The sequence below is a fragment of the Lissotriton vulgaris genome, chromosome 1_1 (assembly GCF_964263255.1).
Source record: "Lissotriton vulgaris chromosome 1_1, aLisVul1.2, whole genome shotgun sequence".
Taxonomy (NCBI): domain Eukaryota; kingdom Metazoa; phylum Chordata; class Amphibia; order Caudata; family Salamandridae; genus Lissotriton; species Lissotriton vulgaris.
In genome coordinates, this window is record NC_141685.1 from 1,993,005,975 (window position 1) to 1,993,022,764 (window position 16,790).

Sequence of the window (16,790 nt, forward strand, 5' to 3'; positions counted from 1 at the left end):
ACGAACACCTGGGTGCGGGCGAGGATAGGTAATGGCACATCAGAAATTCTGAAAAACTTCAATATCTATAGCCTCAAGCAGGGTTGAGTACTTGCACCATTTCTTTTTCATTTATACACAGCTGACCCGACACCAAAAAGAAGACGAGAGCCTTTTTCCCCAAACTGAATTGAAGGCCACTCACGTACCAGCCCTTCAATATGCCAATGATACACATCGGCCATGCCCCTATCAGCTTGTCACGTTCATCAACTTTACTGCATGAGTAAAATGTTGCCAAAGATTTAATACTGAATTTGAACAAAATCAAAATTGTTCCCTTCGGTAAATCTAAGTCAAATTGTAAATAGTTGATCAGAGGAGAAAATATAGAACAGTCAACACCTACCAATCATTGGGTGTCTGGAAAACAACACCAGAGCCCACTATTACAGAATCAAAGATGACAGCTATATATCAAACTTAACAATCCATCCGGAGAATCGATACTGGAGCTGTATAAAGATAAACTTTTCCCCGCCGTTATGTATTTGCTCCTTCTTGTATGGAGCAAAATTTCACGAAGATTTTAAAAATGTTATGTTAACAGTGGTTAAAGAGGCCTTTGGCCTTTCGAAATGAACTCCGTTCAGTCAACTAAGGCTAGTTCAGGCGTGGTACTTGTGCTAGGATGGCTGACCTACGATTTGTCAAGTATTATTTTCTGTTAACCACATGGCTGCTAGGCGTTTTCCCGTCCTGTGCTGCACATTATTGTTTTACATTATTTCATGACGAGCTGGCCTTGTCATGAGCGCACGGCAGGTAAGCGCCATGACGAGCCCAGCTCGTCATTAGCTTCGAAGGGGTTAAAAAAAAAGGCTGTCATTGGAACTCTAAAGAATATTATATGGAAGGAGCTTTGTGATACTCAAAGAATTCACACAGCAAATGGCATTGCAAACCTTTTCAGCATTCTTATTAGTCCGGAGCTGAATGAGGAATGGAACAGCAATGGAAATTACAACTCCTTTTAGAATAAATTGCTAAAGAGGCAGTAATAACAACCTGTTTTTTGGAAAATGTGGATTAACCATCAAACGTAATGAGAGTGAGCTCTTTTTGCTGTCATTTAACTTGCTTACAGCAGAGAATTATATGAAAGCTAATTTTAAACTATCTACCTGAATGAAATATATGAGAATTTGGTTCCAACTTCTACCTGTAGAAGACCTGCAAGTCAGTTAGAAATCGCAGTGTCCTTCGTTGCAAAGTTTGCAAAGGTTGTGGATAGAAGTATGAATCCTCTCACCGCAATATATTTGTTTGATCACTGTTAATATAGCTTCGAATAAGATTTTTATTTCGGGGCTCCGTACAATAAAAAATGCTACTGAGGCTTGCGTGGTGGGCAAAGATATACAACTAATTTGCAGATTAACCAAGTATTTCAGTTAGTCAATAGAGAACTTGAAAATGTTAATATAAGACTGCATGACCAGGAGCGTACAGAAGGAAATATTTAGAAGAAAGAATGCCGTAGTGGTTGTCTTGAAGTTCAGTATACGTGCATTTAAAACAGCCCGTATTTTATGTTTTTTAAAACATGGATTATTAATTATTTTTCTGTAAACTGTTCTGTGAATATTATGAAGTGTAGAAATTAATAATCATCTCAATCATAATTATTTTTTATCATGACAAATGTCATTAGTTTGATGTGTAGGGAAATGTGTTTTCAAATAGCTTTATTTGTAATACTGAAACAATTATTTTTTTTTTTGTAATGATTTTTATTAACCGTACAAGTGAACTTTATAAACCGCCATTGGCAAGGAATCTCAAAAGGGCTCCTGCCTCAGGCATATTAACAAGTCAGGAGTATTTACGATTCCTTGCAAGTGGTGGTTCCATTATTATCATTTATGTGCACAGTTAATAATCCAATAAAGGCATATATGTACTACAAACATCAGGGTTCTGCAGTAATGCTAACCTGCATAGGTATGGCCTTAATGTTCTGACTATTTCATGAGCGCTTTGAACAAACATATCCTCAAAGGAAACTACACAATTTCACTGTGTTAAAGTATAAACTGATTTTTAGTACCGGATCGTAGTGTTCCGACAACTTAAATATTTTAATTCCTGCTTAGATTAATTTTGGTGCTTTACTATAAAGGTCTTGCATGCCATAAAATGTGTGTTTAAACTAATCCAGGGCTTTGAACATGAAATAAAGGCATTTTTATAAATGTTTGCTAGGTGCAAAAGGAGGAACTGCCATCATCAGTCTTCAATCTTGTCAATATACTTTTTTTAGGAGAAACCTTTAAAAGCATCAAAGCAAAATCAAGTAACAGAAACAAAAGATCTTATGTATTTCAGACGTTTGTTTTTAGCCATATGAACTGAAACTATTATGTGCACTAGAGTTTCTTGGAAATTAATATTTGAAAAAATATTTCCCCATGCTAGTTTAATTCGACCTAGACAGTTGTTGCTCTTTCCGAACTGTATTATTGGTTGTATAAAGGTCTGGTCATATAAACTGGGTAATTTAATTAGTTTTGCCAGTGATGTTTAACCATACTGCAAAGCATTCCCCGGCGGAAGCAATGAGAGACTAGAAGCACCACAGAGTACAGAGGAGGCAGAAGTAACACAGGGGACATGGGAAGGGTCAGAAGCAACATGGGTGCAAGGTGGGGGGTCGCAACATGTAGAACACTGGTGGGGAAATCAACACAGAGGGTGTATGAGGAGGGGAAGAGAGAGCAAAGTGTAGCAATGAAGGGAGCAAACGGGTGAAAGAGAGAAACGTGGAGCTGGCAGAGAGAAGCACAGAGGCGCAAAAGCAACATAGGCCAGAGAGACAAACACTGGAGTGCAGAGGAGGGAAAAAAATACAACTGGGAGACAACTGAAAAAACACACCCTCTTGTGGAATGCTTAAACAAAAAAGAAAAAGTGAACAGTGGAAGTAGACGCTCAATGTGTCAATGCTCCAGTGAAGTACAAGTACAAGTACAAGATAAGGAAGGAAAGCCACACAAGCTGGAGAACAAGTAGCAAGCCAATGATGCTGGAAACACACGGAGGTGAAACCCTTCCTAGAGAAACCCTCTCCCAAACCCAATGAGATCAATAACTACCACCCCATCTCGCTGCTCCCCTTCTCGGACAAGGTCTTAGAGAAAGTCATCAACTTCCAGCTCATAGACTACCTAGAAAGAAACAACATACTCAACGCCACCCAGTCGTGATTCCGCTCCAACCACAGCACCGAGATCATCCTAATAGCCGCAACCGACAACATCAGGACCATCCTCGACCATGGTGAGACAGCAGCCCCAAACCTACTGGACCTCTCAGCGGCCTTCCACACTGCATTCCACCAAACCCTCATCACCAGACTCCACCACATCAGAGGAAAAGCCCTCAAGTGGATCACCACCTTTCTCACAGACACATAAAATCCGCCTACCTCCCTTCATCTCTGAACCCAAGAGTATTATCTGAGGAGTTCCCCCCCCCCTCCCCAAGGATCCTCCCTCAGCCACACCCTCTTCAACACCTACATGACACCCCTAGCCAACATCGCCCACACCCATGGACTCAACATCATCTCATACGCCGACACCCAGCTCATCCTCTCACTCAAAGAAGACACCGCTACCACCAGAGACAACTTCCAAAATGCCATGACCAACATCGCTGACTGGATGAGATCCAACTGCCTGAAGCTGAACATGGAAAAAGACATAAATAGTTCTCTTCAGAAATAACTCCTCCCCATGGGATGACACATGGTGGCCCATGGCACTCAGACCAGTCGTGGCCGGCATGACGGCGGGGGGGGAGGGGGGGGGCAGATTTAATTTAAAAATAAAATACATTCATCTTCCTGAGTCGTCTCCCCTGCCTGCTCTCCTGCTGTCCTGCCTCTGGACAGGAAGCAGGCAGGCAGCCTCCCTCCCTAAGCCAATCACAACACTGAAATGGCAGCGCTGTGATTGGTCGGGACACCGAACAACAAGGTCCCAATGGGGAGGACTTTTTATTGCAGACCACATGGAGAAAGGGCAGAGTGCGCATTACTGCTTTGGTTGGCCCTGGGGCAACCTCTGTATCATCCTGAAAGCGTCATGTCAACGCAGTAGCCTTCTCCTCCTTCCACACCCTCCTTATGCTTCATAAGATCTTCAGGTGGATCTCTGTCAACACCAGGGAAACAGTAACCCAAGCCTTCATCACCAGCCGACTAGACTACGGAATTGCTCTCTACACCAGAACAACCTCCCATCTCCTTAGAATACTACAGACTGTACAGAACGCTTCAACCAGACTCATCCTAGACCTCCACAACCGCACCAGCATCACCCCCACCTAAGAAACCTCCAGTGGCTCCCAATCCAGAATAGATGCCAAGTCAAGCAGCTAACCCACGTCTACAAGGACCTCCATGCCTACAAGGCCCTTGACAATGCCCGACCCTCTTACATTAACCACTACCTGACCTTCCACAAACCGACAAGACCACTCCGATCCACCTCCCTCGCCCACGTCCCACGCATTTGGCAAAGGCGCAGTGAACAGATCTGTAAATGCTTATTTTCCCTTGACCCAATAAGCCAGCTAACCCCTTCCATGCGTTCGTCGGCCAACGTCCGTTGCAAGCACTACCTCTGTAGTGCTACGCACGTCCGTTGGACGAAGCGGCCCGCCCACTCTGCCAAACCACCGCACAGCGGCGGAATTGCCGCCGTGGTTAAGCACCCAAAGTTTAATGTTTAAATGTTACTTTATGTGTAGGGACCTTACATGCTAGAGCACTGCAATAAAAGTAGCAGAAAATGTTTTACTACTGAATATCAACCTACAGAATATTGTGGTACAAGAATATTGATGACAGAATATTAAGGGACAAAATATTGAAAGGTGCATATAGGGAAGCACAGATTTACTATTCCTAACTCCACATCTACGTACCCTGAAGATATATATATCACCAAGGTACATATTTGTGGAGTTAGGTAGAGAAAATCTAGACTTTCTTACTGGTTGCTATTTTATTTTGTCATCTATATTGTGTCCAATCAATATTCTGGTGAAGATATTTAGAGTGCACACTGCAGAAAAGCATTAGAATGGACAACAAAGAACAAACATTTAATTATTTTAAAGAAATGCACCTTGTGTGTTCAACTCAAAGGGTCAGCCACCAGGTTTACAAAAAAACACATAAAAATAAGATAAATAGTAGTATCGACCTGACTTGGTTGTTCCTGTTGTCCGTGATCCTTCTTTAACTTTTCATATGCACTACTGACTTCTATCAAGCTCTGTTTTGCTTCTTTGAATTTGAGCTCATAAAATTCCCGTTCTGACTTTTGCTTCTCTCTCCAAGTGGAAAGTTCTTCATAACGGTCCTTCATCGTTTGGTTGTTCTGTTTCAGGGCTTCTGAAATCAGTTTAAAAGCATTGCTTTAAATGACTGCAGAGTCTTGGACTACTAAAATATGATAAATTAACGAGTGACATGCAAGTATAAACACAGTTTCACATACAATAGGTGGAGACAACTGAGATGGATAACGCAGATACGTTTTTTGTACTCTTCATATAAAACACCGCCCACATTTACGTTTTCTAGACCCTCTGGCATAAGTGAATGCTCAATGCCAACTTACCACTTTCAGACCGCAAACCAGGTGGACTGCAACCCACAAATCACCTGTGCCTTACACAAGGATGGTGTATTCTGGGCAACAAAAGATAGTGCCAGTCTCTGTTCTCCAGACCCTCCCTTTTTGCCTCAGCTATGCTGTCTTAGCACCAAAACGACATGTATGGGTTTCTAAGGTGGCCTGAAACCCGCATAACTTGGCAGAACAACGGAGGTATTTGTTCTGTATTGAGAAGGTAGTGCTATGTCTCGCTGTTCAGGGCATTCTGCCATACCCACCCGGACGATAAATCCCAGCTGGCTCGGAGATGCCTGCCTGTTGCCTTCAAGGAAGATGTTTACTGCTGTGCTTGCTCCAACTGAGTCTCCTTCAAAGATCTTCCCCTCTGCCTTGAATTTGCCGGCAACCATAAAAAACACTTTTTAAAATATTTTGAAAAGGGATACGCAGCACTTCAAATAATGTAAAATGCAAGAAATTAACATATTAATCTTGTTGCACCTTCACTTAATTCTATAAAGCATTATACATCATGTTAATAAATAAATGAATAATTGATGACCTTTTGAATTATAAGCAAATGTTATACAATATATATTTGCTAACCATATTAAATGCAGCCCCCATTGGCAGTGCAAGTATAGCTCCATACATTGGTTCACCATATCAGCCTGTGAATCTTTCTGGGGATGGTGACTGGAGAATAGTTGGACATCCATTTCCATGTGACCACAAAGAGTCTTCCAGAATTTTCAAATAAATTGCAAACCTCTGTCAGAGATAAAAACGGAGGGAAGTCTGTGAAGACAGACCAATGCTTGAAGGAAGGTAATGGGTAATTTTCTGGATGCAGGCAAGACTTCATGCGGGTGAAATGGGCCATTTTGATCAAATGGTCCACTGTAATTAAGACTGTGGTGTGTCCATGTTTTTGGTAAATCCACCACGAACTCCATGGGGACTCTATGCCAAAGTTTAGGTGAAGTGGGCAACAGGATTAACAAAACCGGTAGGAGCTTGATAAAAGCTTTTGCACTGGGTGCAAATGGTACAATTTTGTACGAATATTTTTGTGTCAGTGGAACTGGACGGCCACCAAAAGTATTGCTGACTAAAGTCCATGGTTTTCTTCTCCCCAGGGTGTCCTGCCATCGTACTGGAGTGACCTCATATCAGGGCTTGTGTGTGAAGTTGCTAGGTATGAAGAAATAAAGCATCTTTGAGATAAACTAAGCTGTGCATTTTTTCCCTGATGTGTCTGTGCTATTTGTAATGTCTCACTGGTTTCTTATTCCAGCAACACTTGGGTCATAAAATCATAACTGGAAAGGAGTGCTCTCTGGATGTGAGCTGAAGGAATGATGTAAGGAGCTTCACTAGTATTTTCGGACATGTCATGGCCACAGTGTGGGAGGGTATCTTCTTTTCCATGTCGACCACCAGGCGGCGATTGAATAATAAAGATGTAGTGGCTAAAGAATTGTGCCCACCTTAACTGACGAGTGGACAAGGCTCAAGCCGACTTCAGGAATTTCAGATTTCTATGAGAAAGGGGACAGTGTATACACTTCCTTGGAGGTAGAGCCTCCTCTCCTCAAAAACTTTTTAATAGCTAATAACTCTAGGTCTTCCACTGAATAATTCACTTCTGCCAGATTCAACTTGGGTGGAAAATAGGCCTCGGATGGCAACGCTCCTGACTTGGGATCTCTCTTTGAAAGCAACCTCCTACAGTACCTGGGAGGCATAGGCTTCAATGATGTATGGTTGGGGAGGGTCTAGGTGTCATAAAATGGGGGCCTAAATAAAAAGTTCTTTCAATTGGGAAAAAAGCTTGTTCGGCTTCTTGTCCCCACTGAAATTTCACTCCCTTAAGCAGCAAATTTGTGATGGGAGTCACCAGAGTGGAAAAACGATCTATAAACCACCAATAACAGTTAGCACAACCCTGAAAACTTGGTATCTCCATAACAGATTGAGGGGATTTCCACGGCACAAAGGCTGTGACCTTTTTGGGATCCATGTCTATCCCACACCCAGTGATAAAATGTAGCCTAGAAACTCTTCCTCTTGTACATGAAAAGTGCACTTTTCTAGTTTTGCATACAGACTGTTTTCATGAAACCTCTGAAGCACCTTTTTAACATGTTGGAGGTGCTCTGTGTAGGAATCGGAACAGATGACAATGTCATCTACATACAAAAATCACAAAAGAATCCCAAAAATCTCGCACCACTTAGTTTAGAAAGTACTGGAAGGCTATGGTGCATTACATAGTCCGAAGGGCAGGACTAGGTACTTGTAGAGGCCACATTTGGTGCGAAAGTCAGTCTTCCACTAATCTCCCTCACAGACTACTATCAGGTGGCAGGTGCACCTCAGATCAAGTTTATTAAAATTCTTGGCGGTCCTTACTTGTTCCAAAAGAATCAAAATTGGAGATGGGGGCATCGATTTTTGATCGTTATTCAATTCAAAGCCCTGTAAACCGATACAGAGCTTCATTTTCTCTCCTTAGTGGAGGACAAAAAATAAGGGGGTTAAGCGGGAGACCGAGATGGTCTAATGAATCCAACTTTCAGCATTTCATCAAGGTACTGTTGTAGGTGTATGTTTTCTTTTTGGGTCAAGTGTATATACGACTACACAGGATTTGAGCAACAGGTGTAAGTCGATACGGAAACTGCATGGCTGATGAGGAGAAAGGAAGGTAGCCTCCCCTTTATCAAACACATCTTCAAATTATTATAGCACTGAGGAATCGCCCCTTTATTCAAACCTTGATAAAGATTTGGTGCAAGATAATATGTGCGGCCTTTGACTACTGCCTTTTTACGGGTTATAAATAAAATGTGAACTTGCTGTGTGTGTGCAACATCTTCAATGTTTTGTAGACGTCAGTGTTGATAATAAAGGGGTGCTTGAAGCCATTTGTTATCCTCCATCGCTAACATCTCAAATTGGTGATTTTAACCCAGTGAAAGACAATAAATAAATGCATGCCTTGCTCCCCTTTAACTCGCATTAAATTGCAAGTGTTAATGATTGGAAATTAGTCTAAACTATTCAGCCAGGCCTACTCTGTGGTGTAAAATTGTGTTATATTCACCATATCCCGGTGAGGCTTGGACAGGCCAGTGGATAAAAAGACTAAAACAATACGTCAAATGGAGTACAACAAGGCTATCTCATGGACCCACTCCATTATAAAGTATTTGTTTCAGACATACCACAATTTCATTTTTATTTTCCCAGGAAGAGCAAGATTCTATGAAATGTTCTTACTTCAGGTGAGACATAGTAAAATCAATTTGTCTCCAGAAAAACAAGAACAACACAGAAGATATTGTCTTTGAAAGATTTCTTGCATAACACAACTGTATTGATAAATGTACACTTGTACATGTTTTGCTTATGAGAATTTGGGCATGACCATCTTCAAATTAACTAAACATAAAATATGGACAGCTGATAAGGCACAGTTGTTCATACAGGGTTGATGCAACAACAAATTATATGATAAAATACGGTGAAACCCTTTAAAACGATATTACAGCAACAAGTATTTCCTCAAATAATCCTTGAATACAAATTTCGGTCAAGTAAAAAACACAAAGGTGCCCACTTGGTCAGGAAAAGTAAAATTTACAAAGTGTTGTGGGCATGCAGTAGAATACACAATGTGTAACTTTGCATTACATGCATTTAAAGAGAAAGCGATCATGAAAATGTGACAAATAACAGTCTAAAAGAAAAAAAAAAGATGGAGTGTAGAAAGTGTCTTTACATTAGATGATATCACAGCATTGTGTAAGGCAACAAGCTAAGCAAACTTTGGAGTAGAAACCTGATGCAAGTTAAAGTAAATGTGCTACAAAAAAATCTATTGAACATGGTACTGTACTGTAGAGTTGTGGTTCAGCAGTCACATCTCAACTTGTATAAAAACAAGCAAGCAGTACCACACCAAAGCAGCTAGCATGATGGCCACCACAAAGATGTGTTGTATAGAAATAACCTGCATCCAGCACTGGCGGCATCCGGTCTGCCTCAGAGGGCACCCCTCAAACGTCTCGTCCCTCACGTCACCACTGTTTGTGAGCCAGATCTGAAATCTGCGTTCCTCGTGGTCTTACATCAGTACGAGAGTACTGGTTATCTGGGGCAGCGGCCCTCCGTTGGACCCCACCCTCAAAGATGAATACATAGAAATACCAAAGTCGAAGTGCACCACAGCATATCCATTGTACACGTTTTATTTTTCTTTCACATTTGCATACAGGAAAGGGAAAAAAAGCCACAAATGCAGTATTTACAAAATGAGAAAAAGTAAATCACAATTCCTAAAAGGTTTGCACAATCATGAAAGATGGGACATAGAAAAGCAAAGGAATGTACAGCAAAATAAAAAATAAAACAGTCATACAGGGTAAAAGTCACCCGTCTGCAGGAGAAATGCAAGGAAACCAAGCACTATAGCATAGGTGCATTTAATAAATGTACAGAAGGGACACGTGTGGATGCAGGCATTCACATATGTGAATTAACACACAAGGGATAGATTACAGGGTGACTTGTTGGTGCACACCTCGCTTCTCGCAAACTTTTATAATGGGTTGTAATAAAGTGCGAACATGAATTTTAGATTCCACATGGTAAATGCCAGGCCGGGTGAATGCCGTCATTGGGTGCTTTACCAGAAACTGGATTTAGTCTAGTGTTCAGCCCCGAGGCATTTTTGTGCAGTCTGCTTCTAAAATGTTACCTTTCACCCGAAAAAAACTTCATGAATTATTTTTGGGAAGTTTTCAAAAACGTGTTCATAGCTCCTTGCTAAAACAACCGACAGAAATTTGCTAATAAAAGCTGGCTACAGGTTTCTCGAAATGTACATTAGTGCAAAGTTGCCTTTTTAAACAATTAAATTAAATTAATATCGGTGGAAGTCGATTCGCCGCCCTTCAGTGCCGTGTGAAATCCTTCACTCTGCAAAGGACACTTTAAAAGCAGACAATACTGACAAATATTACATTTCAGGAAAAGGTAGCAGGTACCCGAGGCAGATGCTAGGGCAGAGGTGCAGCACAGCTAGGGAAAATCGCAAAATAAGAACCTCAGAGGTAGAAAAGACCTTTAGGGGAAAGCACGGTCACATTACAATACCAGCATCAACGTAAAACATAATTGCGGAGGTGGGATTGGAAAGCTGTGAATCCTCCACGAAAACTAAAAGTGGAGGATTCTGACCATAGCAACGTCCCAAAAGATGAGGTGGGGGGTGGAATACTACACGGATACTACTGTTTTATGGAGTGAGACTTCAGTCTGGAAAACATTATAGCTAGTAGTTTAAATGGAAATACAGACGAGCAGCCTCAAATATGATATTACAAAAATAGGAGTCGCATAAGCCCACCTGCTTCGAATTGTGCATTCCACGCATTCTCAGTAACACAGTAACTCAGTCTACACAGGAGAGAAGGCAAGGCTGACACACCAGGGACAACGGAGGAGACGGCGGATCAGAGGGTGTCAGCATCAAGGAACCCTATCGTGGGGAGGGACTTCAGTCTTTTGAAGCCTGCACCCACGGAGTGCCTGGCCCAAGGAGCAGTGGTGACTCGGGGCTCCCATGCCCGAGGGAGAGCCCCGCGTAGGCTGCAGCTGTCCGGAGTGGCGGTAAGTGGCCCTTAGTTGTAAGGGGGGGCGGCAGAGGGGGTGTGAAGGACTGGGTTCTTTAAGACCCAGCGGTGCCAGGGCACAACACCTGAAACCTTCGTGGGTAACCTGCTCCGGCGTACGAATCACAGAGACACGGGACACTTCCTTCGGCGTCAAAGATTAAAGGTTTATTTGCTGCAGGGAACACAGAAGTCACGACAAGTACACCACGTGCAACTTGGGGAGACTGCTTCAAATTGGTTCTGTGGATCGCTCCTTTTATACAGTTTTTACCCATACGACAACATGATACACAAAGGTTTACAACCCGGTTCCCACCATCATCCCCCAGAGGGGTCGCTTTGGTCACTTTGAAACACATAAGGTCCGGAACATAAGTGCGGAAACATTTGGCGGTTCCCAACTGTAAAAACCCATCTTCCCACCATTAGCGAATTCCAATCAGCAGTAAACAGATCGAAATAGGAATAAGGACAGGTGCAGAGGAAGACGGAGACAGTGGGGAGATCGGAAAGGGTGTAAAAGGGGAGGTATCGGGAAACACGAGATACAGGCATCAAAGGGACGTGCCTAATGAGATGCACGGCTGAGACAATAAGTCCGTGCGGCAAGATGAGCCTCGAGCGGCGCCATCTGCCTTACAGTAGCATCCCCCTCATCATAAAGACACTTACAAAGAACATGTGTCTTCCGCAAATATCTTGGGAGTCCCAGGGTCGCGAAGCGGACAACGTCCGTTCGCTGGCTACTTGAGGGCAAGAGACAAAATGGATGCCGTATCTAAGATGGAACCCGTGGGTACAGATAGAAATACCCACGTAACAGACGAACGGTTTAGGTTAGCACAGCGAAACTGCGCACACCCACCAAACTCGTCATTTGCGGTTCATAGATACCAGACTCGACTATATTCGTGCGAGTCGAATACACCACTTACAATTGTCACGGAACCTCAGGTGTTGGTGCGCTTGTGTCTGTATGTGTGCTTGCGTTTATGTGCGCTCGTGTGTGTGTCTCTGTGTGCGACGGTGGGGGGGTGTCAGTATATGTGCGTGCGTGTATGTTCGCTTGTGTGTGTGTGTCTCTATGTGTGCGCATGGGTGCAGGGGGAGGTGTGGCTGTGTGGTACAGCTTTCCAGGAGTGGAGACAGGAGCTGGCCACAGCGAGCGCATTCGCGTGGCCCGCTCAATTGCGGGCACGCGGACAGCTCCTGTCCCTCTCCTGGAAAGAAGAATCACTGACAATAGGTCTCTGGCGACACCGCGCTTCGACGCCACAAGACCTAAAAAGTTACCCAGGGTTTAAGAGATATTTGGAATTAGTCTCTAATGCAAATATTAGAAGAAAACTAATTAAATGGGAAGTACAAAAAAATTAACAATACTTTGATTATGGGAGGAATAAAGATCACCTCTAAAATGGTGACTAAGGGCCTAATTAGAGCATTGGTAGCCTTGGAGTGGGGCCACCATTTCGCCGCCCAGCTCCAAGACTGCAAAAGCCGTACAAACACCAGCCACCAGATAACTTTTTTTTTCTCTGGCGGACGGTTTTTTGACGGTGCCTATGAAAAAGGCACCAGAATGGGAACATCAAAGGCAGTTCCTGCACAGCATGGACTGTTGCAGTCCATGCTGTGCAGGGACTGGCGTGCATGCACACACGGGGGCACAACATGAGCCCCCTGCATGCATCTCATGGCCCTGAGGCAGCAGGGGGCTAGGGACCCCATTCTTTCTTCTCCGCCACAGTTTGAACACCGTGATGGAGAGAAAAATCATAATATGCTTGGCGTTGCCAGAGAGGCACCGCCAAGCATAATGCAGCCTCAAGACCGCCACAGCACTGCCGTTCCATGGAGGTCCGACCACCCAACTTGTAATAGGGCAGTTGGACCGCTGGTGCGGCAGTGCCTGCACTGCCACCGTTGCTATGGCGGTCCATCATACCGCCATAGTCATAATTAGGCCCTAAGCCAGTGAGCAAGAAATGCAACTGGATGGGGGTGTCCATGAAGAGAAGGATCTGTATGTAATACTATGAATTCAGCCCAGAATAACTACCTGGAATTGCTACTCTTTCCATGATGTTGGAAACAGCTGTTTTTGCTTCCTCCATTAAAGAAGCCATAGGCCGATCCAGCAACATTAAGCAACTATAGGCCAATTTCACTTTTACATTCTGCAGCAAAGATTCTGGAGAAATTGGTCAATAGGCAGTTAACCCATTTTTAGGAATCTATTAACTTGCTGCATGATTTTCTATCTGGCTTACACCCGGGTTTCAGTACTGAATCCGTTTTGTTGGAAGTTACTGAAATAATCAAAGAATACCTTGATCAGTGCTGGCCTGCAATGGTGGTCCAGCTCTCTATATATCAGCATGCCTTTGAGACTTTTTTGCATTCAGTCATTGTGGATATGATCAGATCGGATGGTATTCAAGGCAAGGTGTTTGCATGGCTAAAGTCCTTTCTCGAGGGTAGATCACAGATTGTGCACATTCCCCTATTAACATCTACCCCAAAACCATTTGTATAGGGGCTTCCGGAAGGCACAGCTTTGAGCACTACCCTGTTTAATCTATCTCAGGAGTCGTTGGCCAAGCTTATCGAATCGAGGGGCTTTCAGTTAAGTTCATATACAGAGGGACTCGCTCAGATGCACACTCAACACTGTGGAAGCAGCTTCGGGCTCCACGCTTGATGCTGCCTCTTTCAGAATCAAACTAACTGAGAATTTTAATTTCTCTGGCCTTTTTTTTTTTATCGTCCTCCGGGCCAGAGAGCAAAATTCATAGAGACCTGGTGTAAAACCGTTTAACCTATCGCAACCACTGCCCACTATACGATAAAGCTACAGCTGTGCTCACAGTATTCATGGAATGGAGATAAATACAGAAGCGCCATTGAGTGATAGCATAAGGGTTAGAGCGGGCGACCTGGAAGCTGGGGAAGTGGGTTCGAGTCTCGGCAGGAGTCACAATATCCAGTGTTTCTATGCAAATCGCGTAATCTCTCTGTGAAGTGCCCTGATACTTTTGTTGGTTTTCGCAATGTGTGTGTAAAATAGCACATCAATTAGAAAAAAGAACTTTCACCAAAGTGCATGAAAGCAGTACTTGGGCGAAGGGACACTGATAGGGGAAACACACTAGAGAAAGAACAGGAAATAGTATGGTATAGCTAATAGAAACAGAGAAAAAGTAAGTGGAAGCACACCAACCAATAAAAAGCAAGGGCGGAACGTATGCCTCATTTAAGGTTTATATTAAATACAATAGATTTCACAACCACAGGGCAAGCTCTGTGCAGGTGACACCTAAAAGTGAACAATAAACAGTGAAAAGAAGAAAAAGGGGCAGACGGTTTCAAATTCTACTTCTCTTGCTCTGGTTATAGTTGCTTGCGACTTAAAACAACACAGAATCTTTTGTAATGCAAATGTAGGGCCTTATCTTAAGAAAATAACTGTTTACCTTTTAGATCATAGTTTTCCACAATCAGTTCTTCTATCTGTCGCAGCATTTCTTCAGGGCTCACTGTGGCAAGGCTTGGTGTATTTATGCTAGGATCTCCATTTGCAATCGCATTTCCAAACGGGTTACCGTTTTCACCAGATGCGCCATTTTCAGAACTTAGGACTTGCTGGTTTGCCATCACGGCAAAGACTTACTCCCCCCTTTGACAAAAAAAGAGAATAATTTAACGTTCTGCCGTAGAAAGAAAATTATAAGCATGCATAGCCAAAGCAAATGTAGCTGGAATTCTTACCACAATTTCGAACTAGTGTGACTTGTTAAGGATGGTACAAAATTATTTATGATTTAACCAGCCACACCATTTATAGGTTTTTACAATCTACATTTATGACACCTTTACATTTCGACTGTGAAATAGTTCCAAATTTAAGTCATCCTTGGACGGTCAATGATTAGTACACAAGACATTTTGGTTTTCCAATTAAAATAACAAAAACACACTAATATTATGAAGAGAAATGTGTTTCTTCGAACAAATGAAGGTGGCAAAAGTCAAGGTTCTAAGGCAACATGGATGGAAAACGTTGATCTGTCTCAAGATGTTACAAGAACACACACTTGAGCCAGGCCCTCTAGGTACAGGAGCTATCTACTAAAGTGCGTCCTAGCCACACTTATTAACAATTAAAGTCTCCCTAAGTATCGGATAGGTAAGATTGCTCCGAGTCGCAAGTCCCATACAAAAATCACTAGATTAATAATTTGCTCATATCAATATTCTATTTTATGTTCTGGGCCATACTAAAATATAGATTCCAAACAGTACAGATTCTTCAATTTGACGATTTTATTCTTGTTGGTGTTACATCCAGCATGAAAGACTGTCACTATGCCAACACATGTTTCGTCTACCCTTAGACTTTATCAAGGCGATTGGAAAAACTATCGTAGTCCATCCGTGTAAAAAAGTGGACCAAAGTTGTCTATCTCTCCGAATGGATATGTAACCAAGGCTTTAAAACGAAAATGGTTATCGTCACGGCAATTCTCGGTCATCTCCAGGAATTGAAAGTGCACCCATTAATTGTTGTGACTGGGTGTTAATATCCTCGGAAGGATGAAATCCTCAATCCATCTCTTTGTTGTGACGTCGCGTCACAACAAGGAGTGCGAGTAACGTTTGGAGGAGACACCACGATCTGACTACGGAGAGGAGCTTATCAGGGTTCCCTACCGGCTTTTTAATTGCCGAGTGACACGGAAAAGAGATGGATTGAGGATTTCATCCTTCCAAGGTCCATCCATTATGCTCACCAACTTATGGTAAGCAAGCATTTAGCAAAATTAAAGCATCTGGCTTTTCTGTAATGCACAAAATAAATACTTGGTATTCTCATTATTCTACAAATTTGAAATTGTAAGGCAGAAAGAAAATGTAGCAATGACACAATGTAAACATCTGCAATATACCGTGGCTCTGGTAGTGTGGAACTCAGTGTTGTCAGCATACAGGCACAGCTATCTGCAGCGATATACTAAACATGCATTTACAATGCATTAGATCTCGCATTTGTGAGAGTTTAAGCTATTTGCATTGTAAATGACAATGCCTCTTGTTCATCTGCTTTTGTAAATTAACACATAAATAAAAGGCATTGTCATTTACAATGCCACTAGCTCAGACTCTTGTAAATGCGAGACCTATTTCATTTAAAAGAAGTGGCCGCTGCTAGGAAAGTGAAAGGGGCATGGTGTGTTGAATGTTGCAGTAAAGCAACTTGTGTCTGCAGTAGGAGAAACTCATTAAAGAAAATAGAGCCTGCAGACTAAATAAGACATACAGTGCAACAACAGAAGTAAAAGGGTCAGTCCTCTTGGGAGGTTACAAATGAAGACAAGGCGGTACTTAGGAACTAACAAGCCTATTAACGAATCAGAAGCTAGCATTTACAAAGGAC

General features: G+C 42.6%; 1 protein-coding gene across 4 annotated transcripts in view; it reads right to left on the reverse strand.

The window, feature by feature from the left end:
- The window catches only part of OPTN (optineurin), a 543,667-nt gene that overhangs the window by 420,987 nt on the left and 105,890 nt on the right, over positions 1-16,790 (reverse strand). For all 4 annotated transcript variants that reach the window (XM_086919860.1, XM_086919852.1, XM_086919855.1 and 1 more), the window contains 2 exons: positions 14,830-15,032; positions 5,253-5,443 (listed from right to left, as the gene is read on the reverse strand). In XM_086919860.1, coding sequence (XP_086775986.1) covers positions 5,253-5,443; positions 14,830-15,010 — 372 coding nt within the window. In that variant the 5' untranslated portion in view covers positions 15,011-15,032. The remainder of the gene's footprint in view (positions 1-5,252; positions 5,444-14,829; positions 15,033-16,790) is intronic.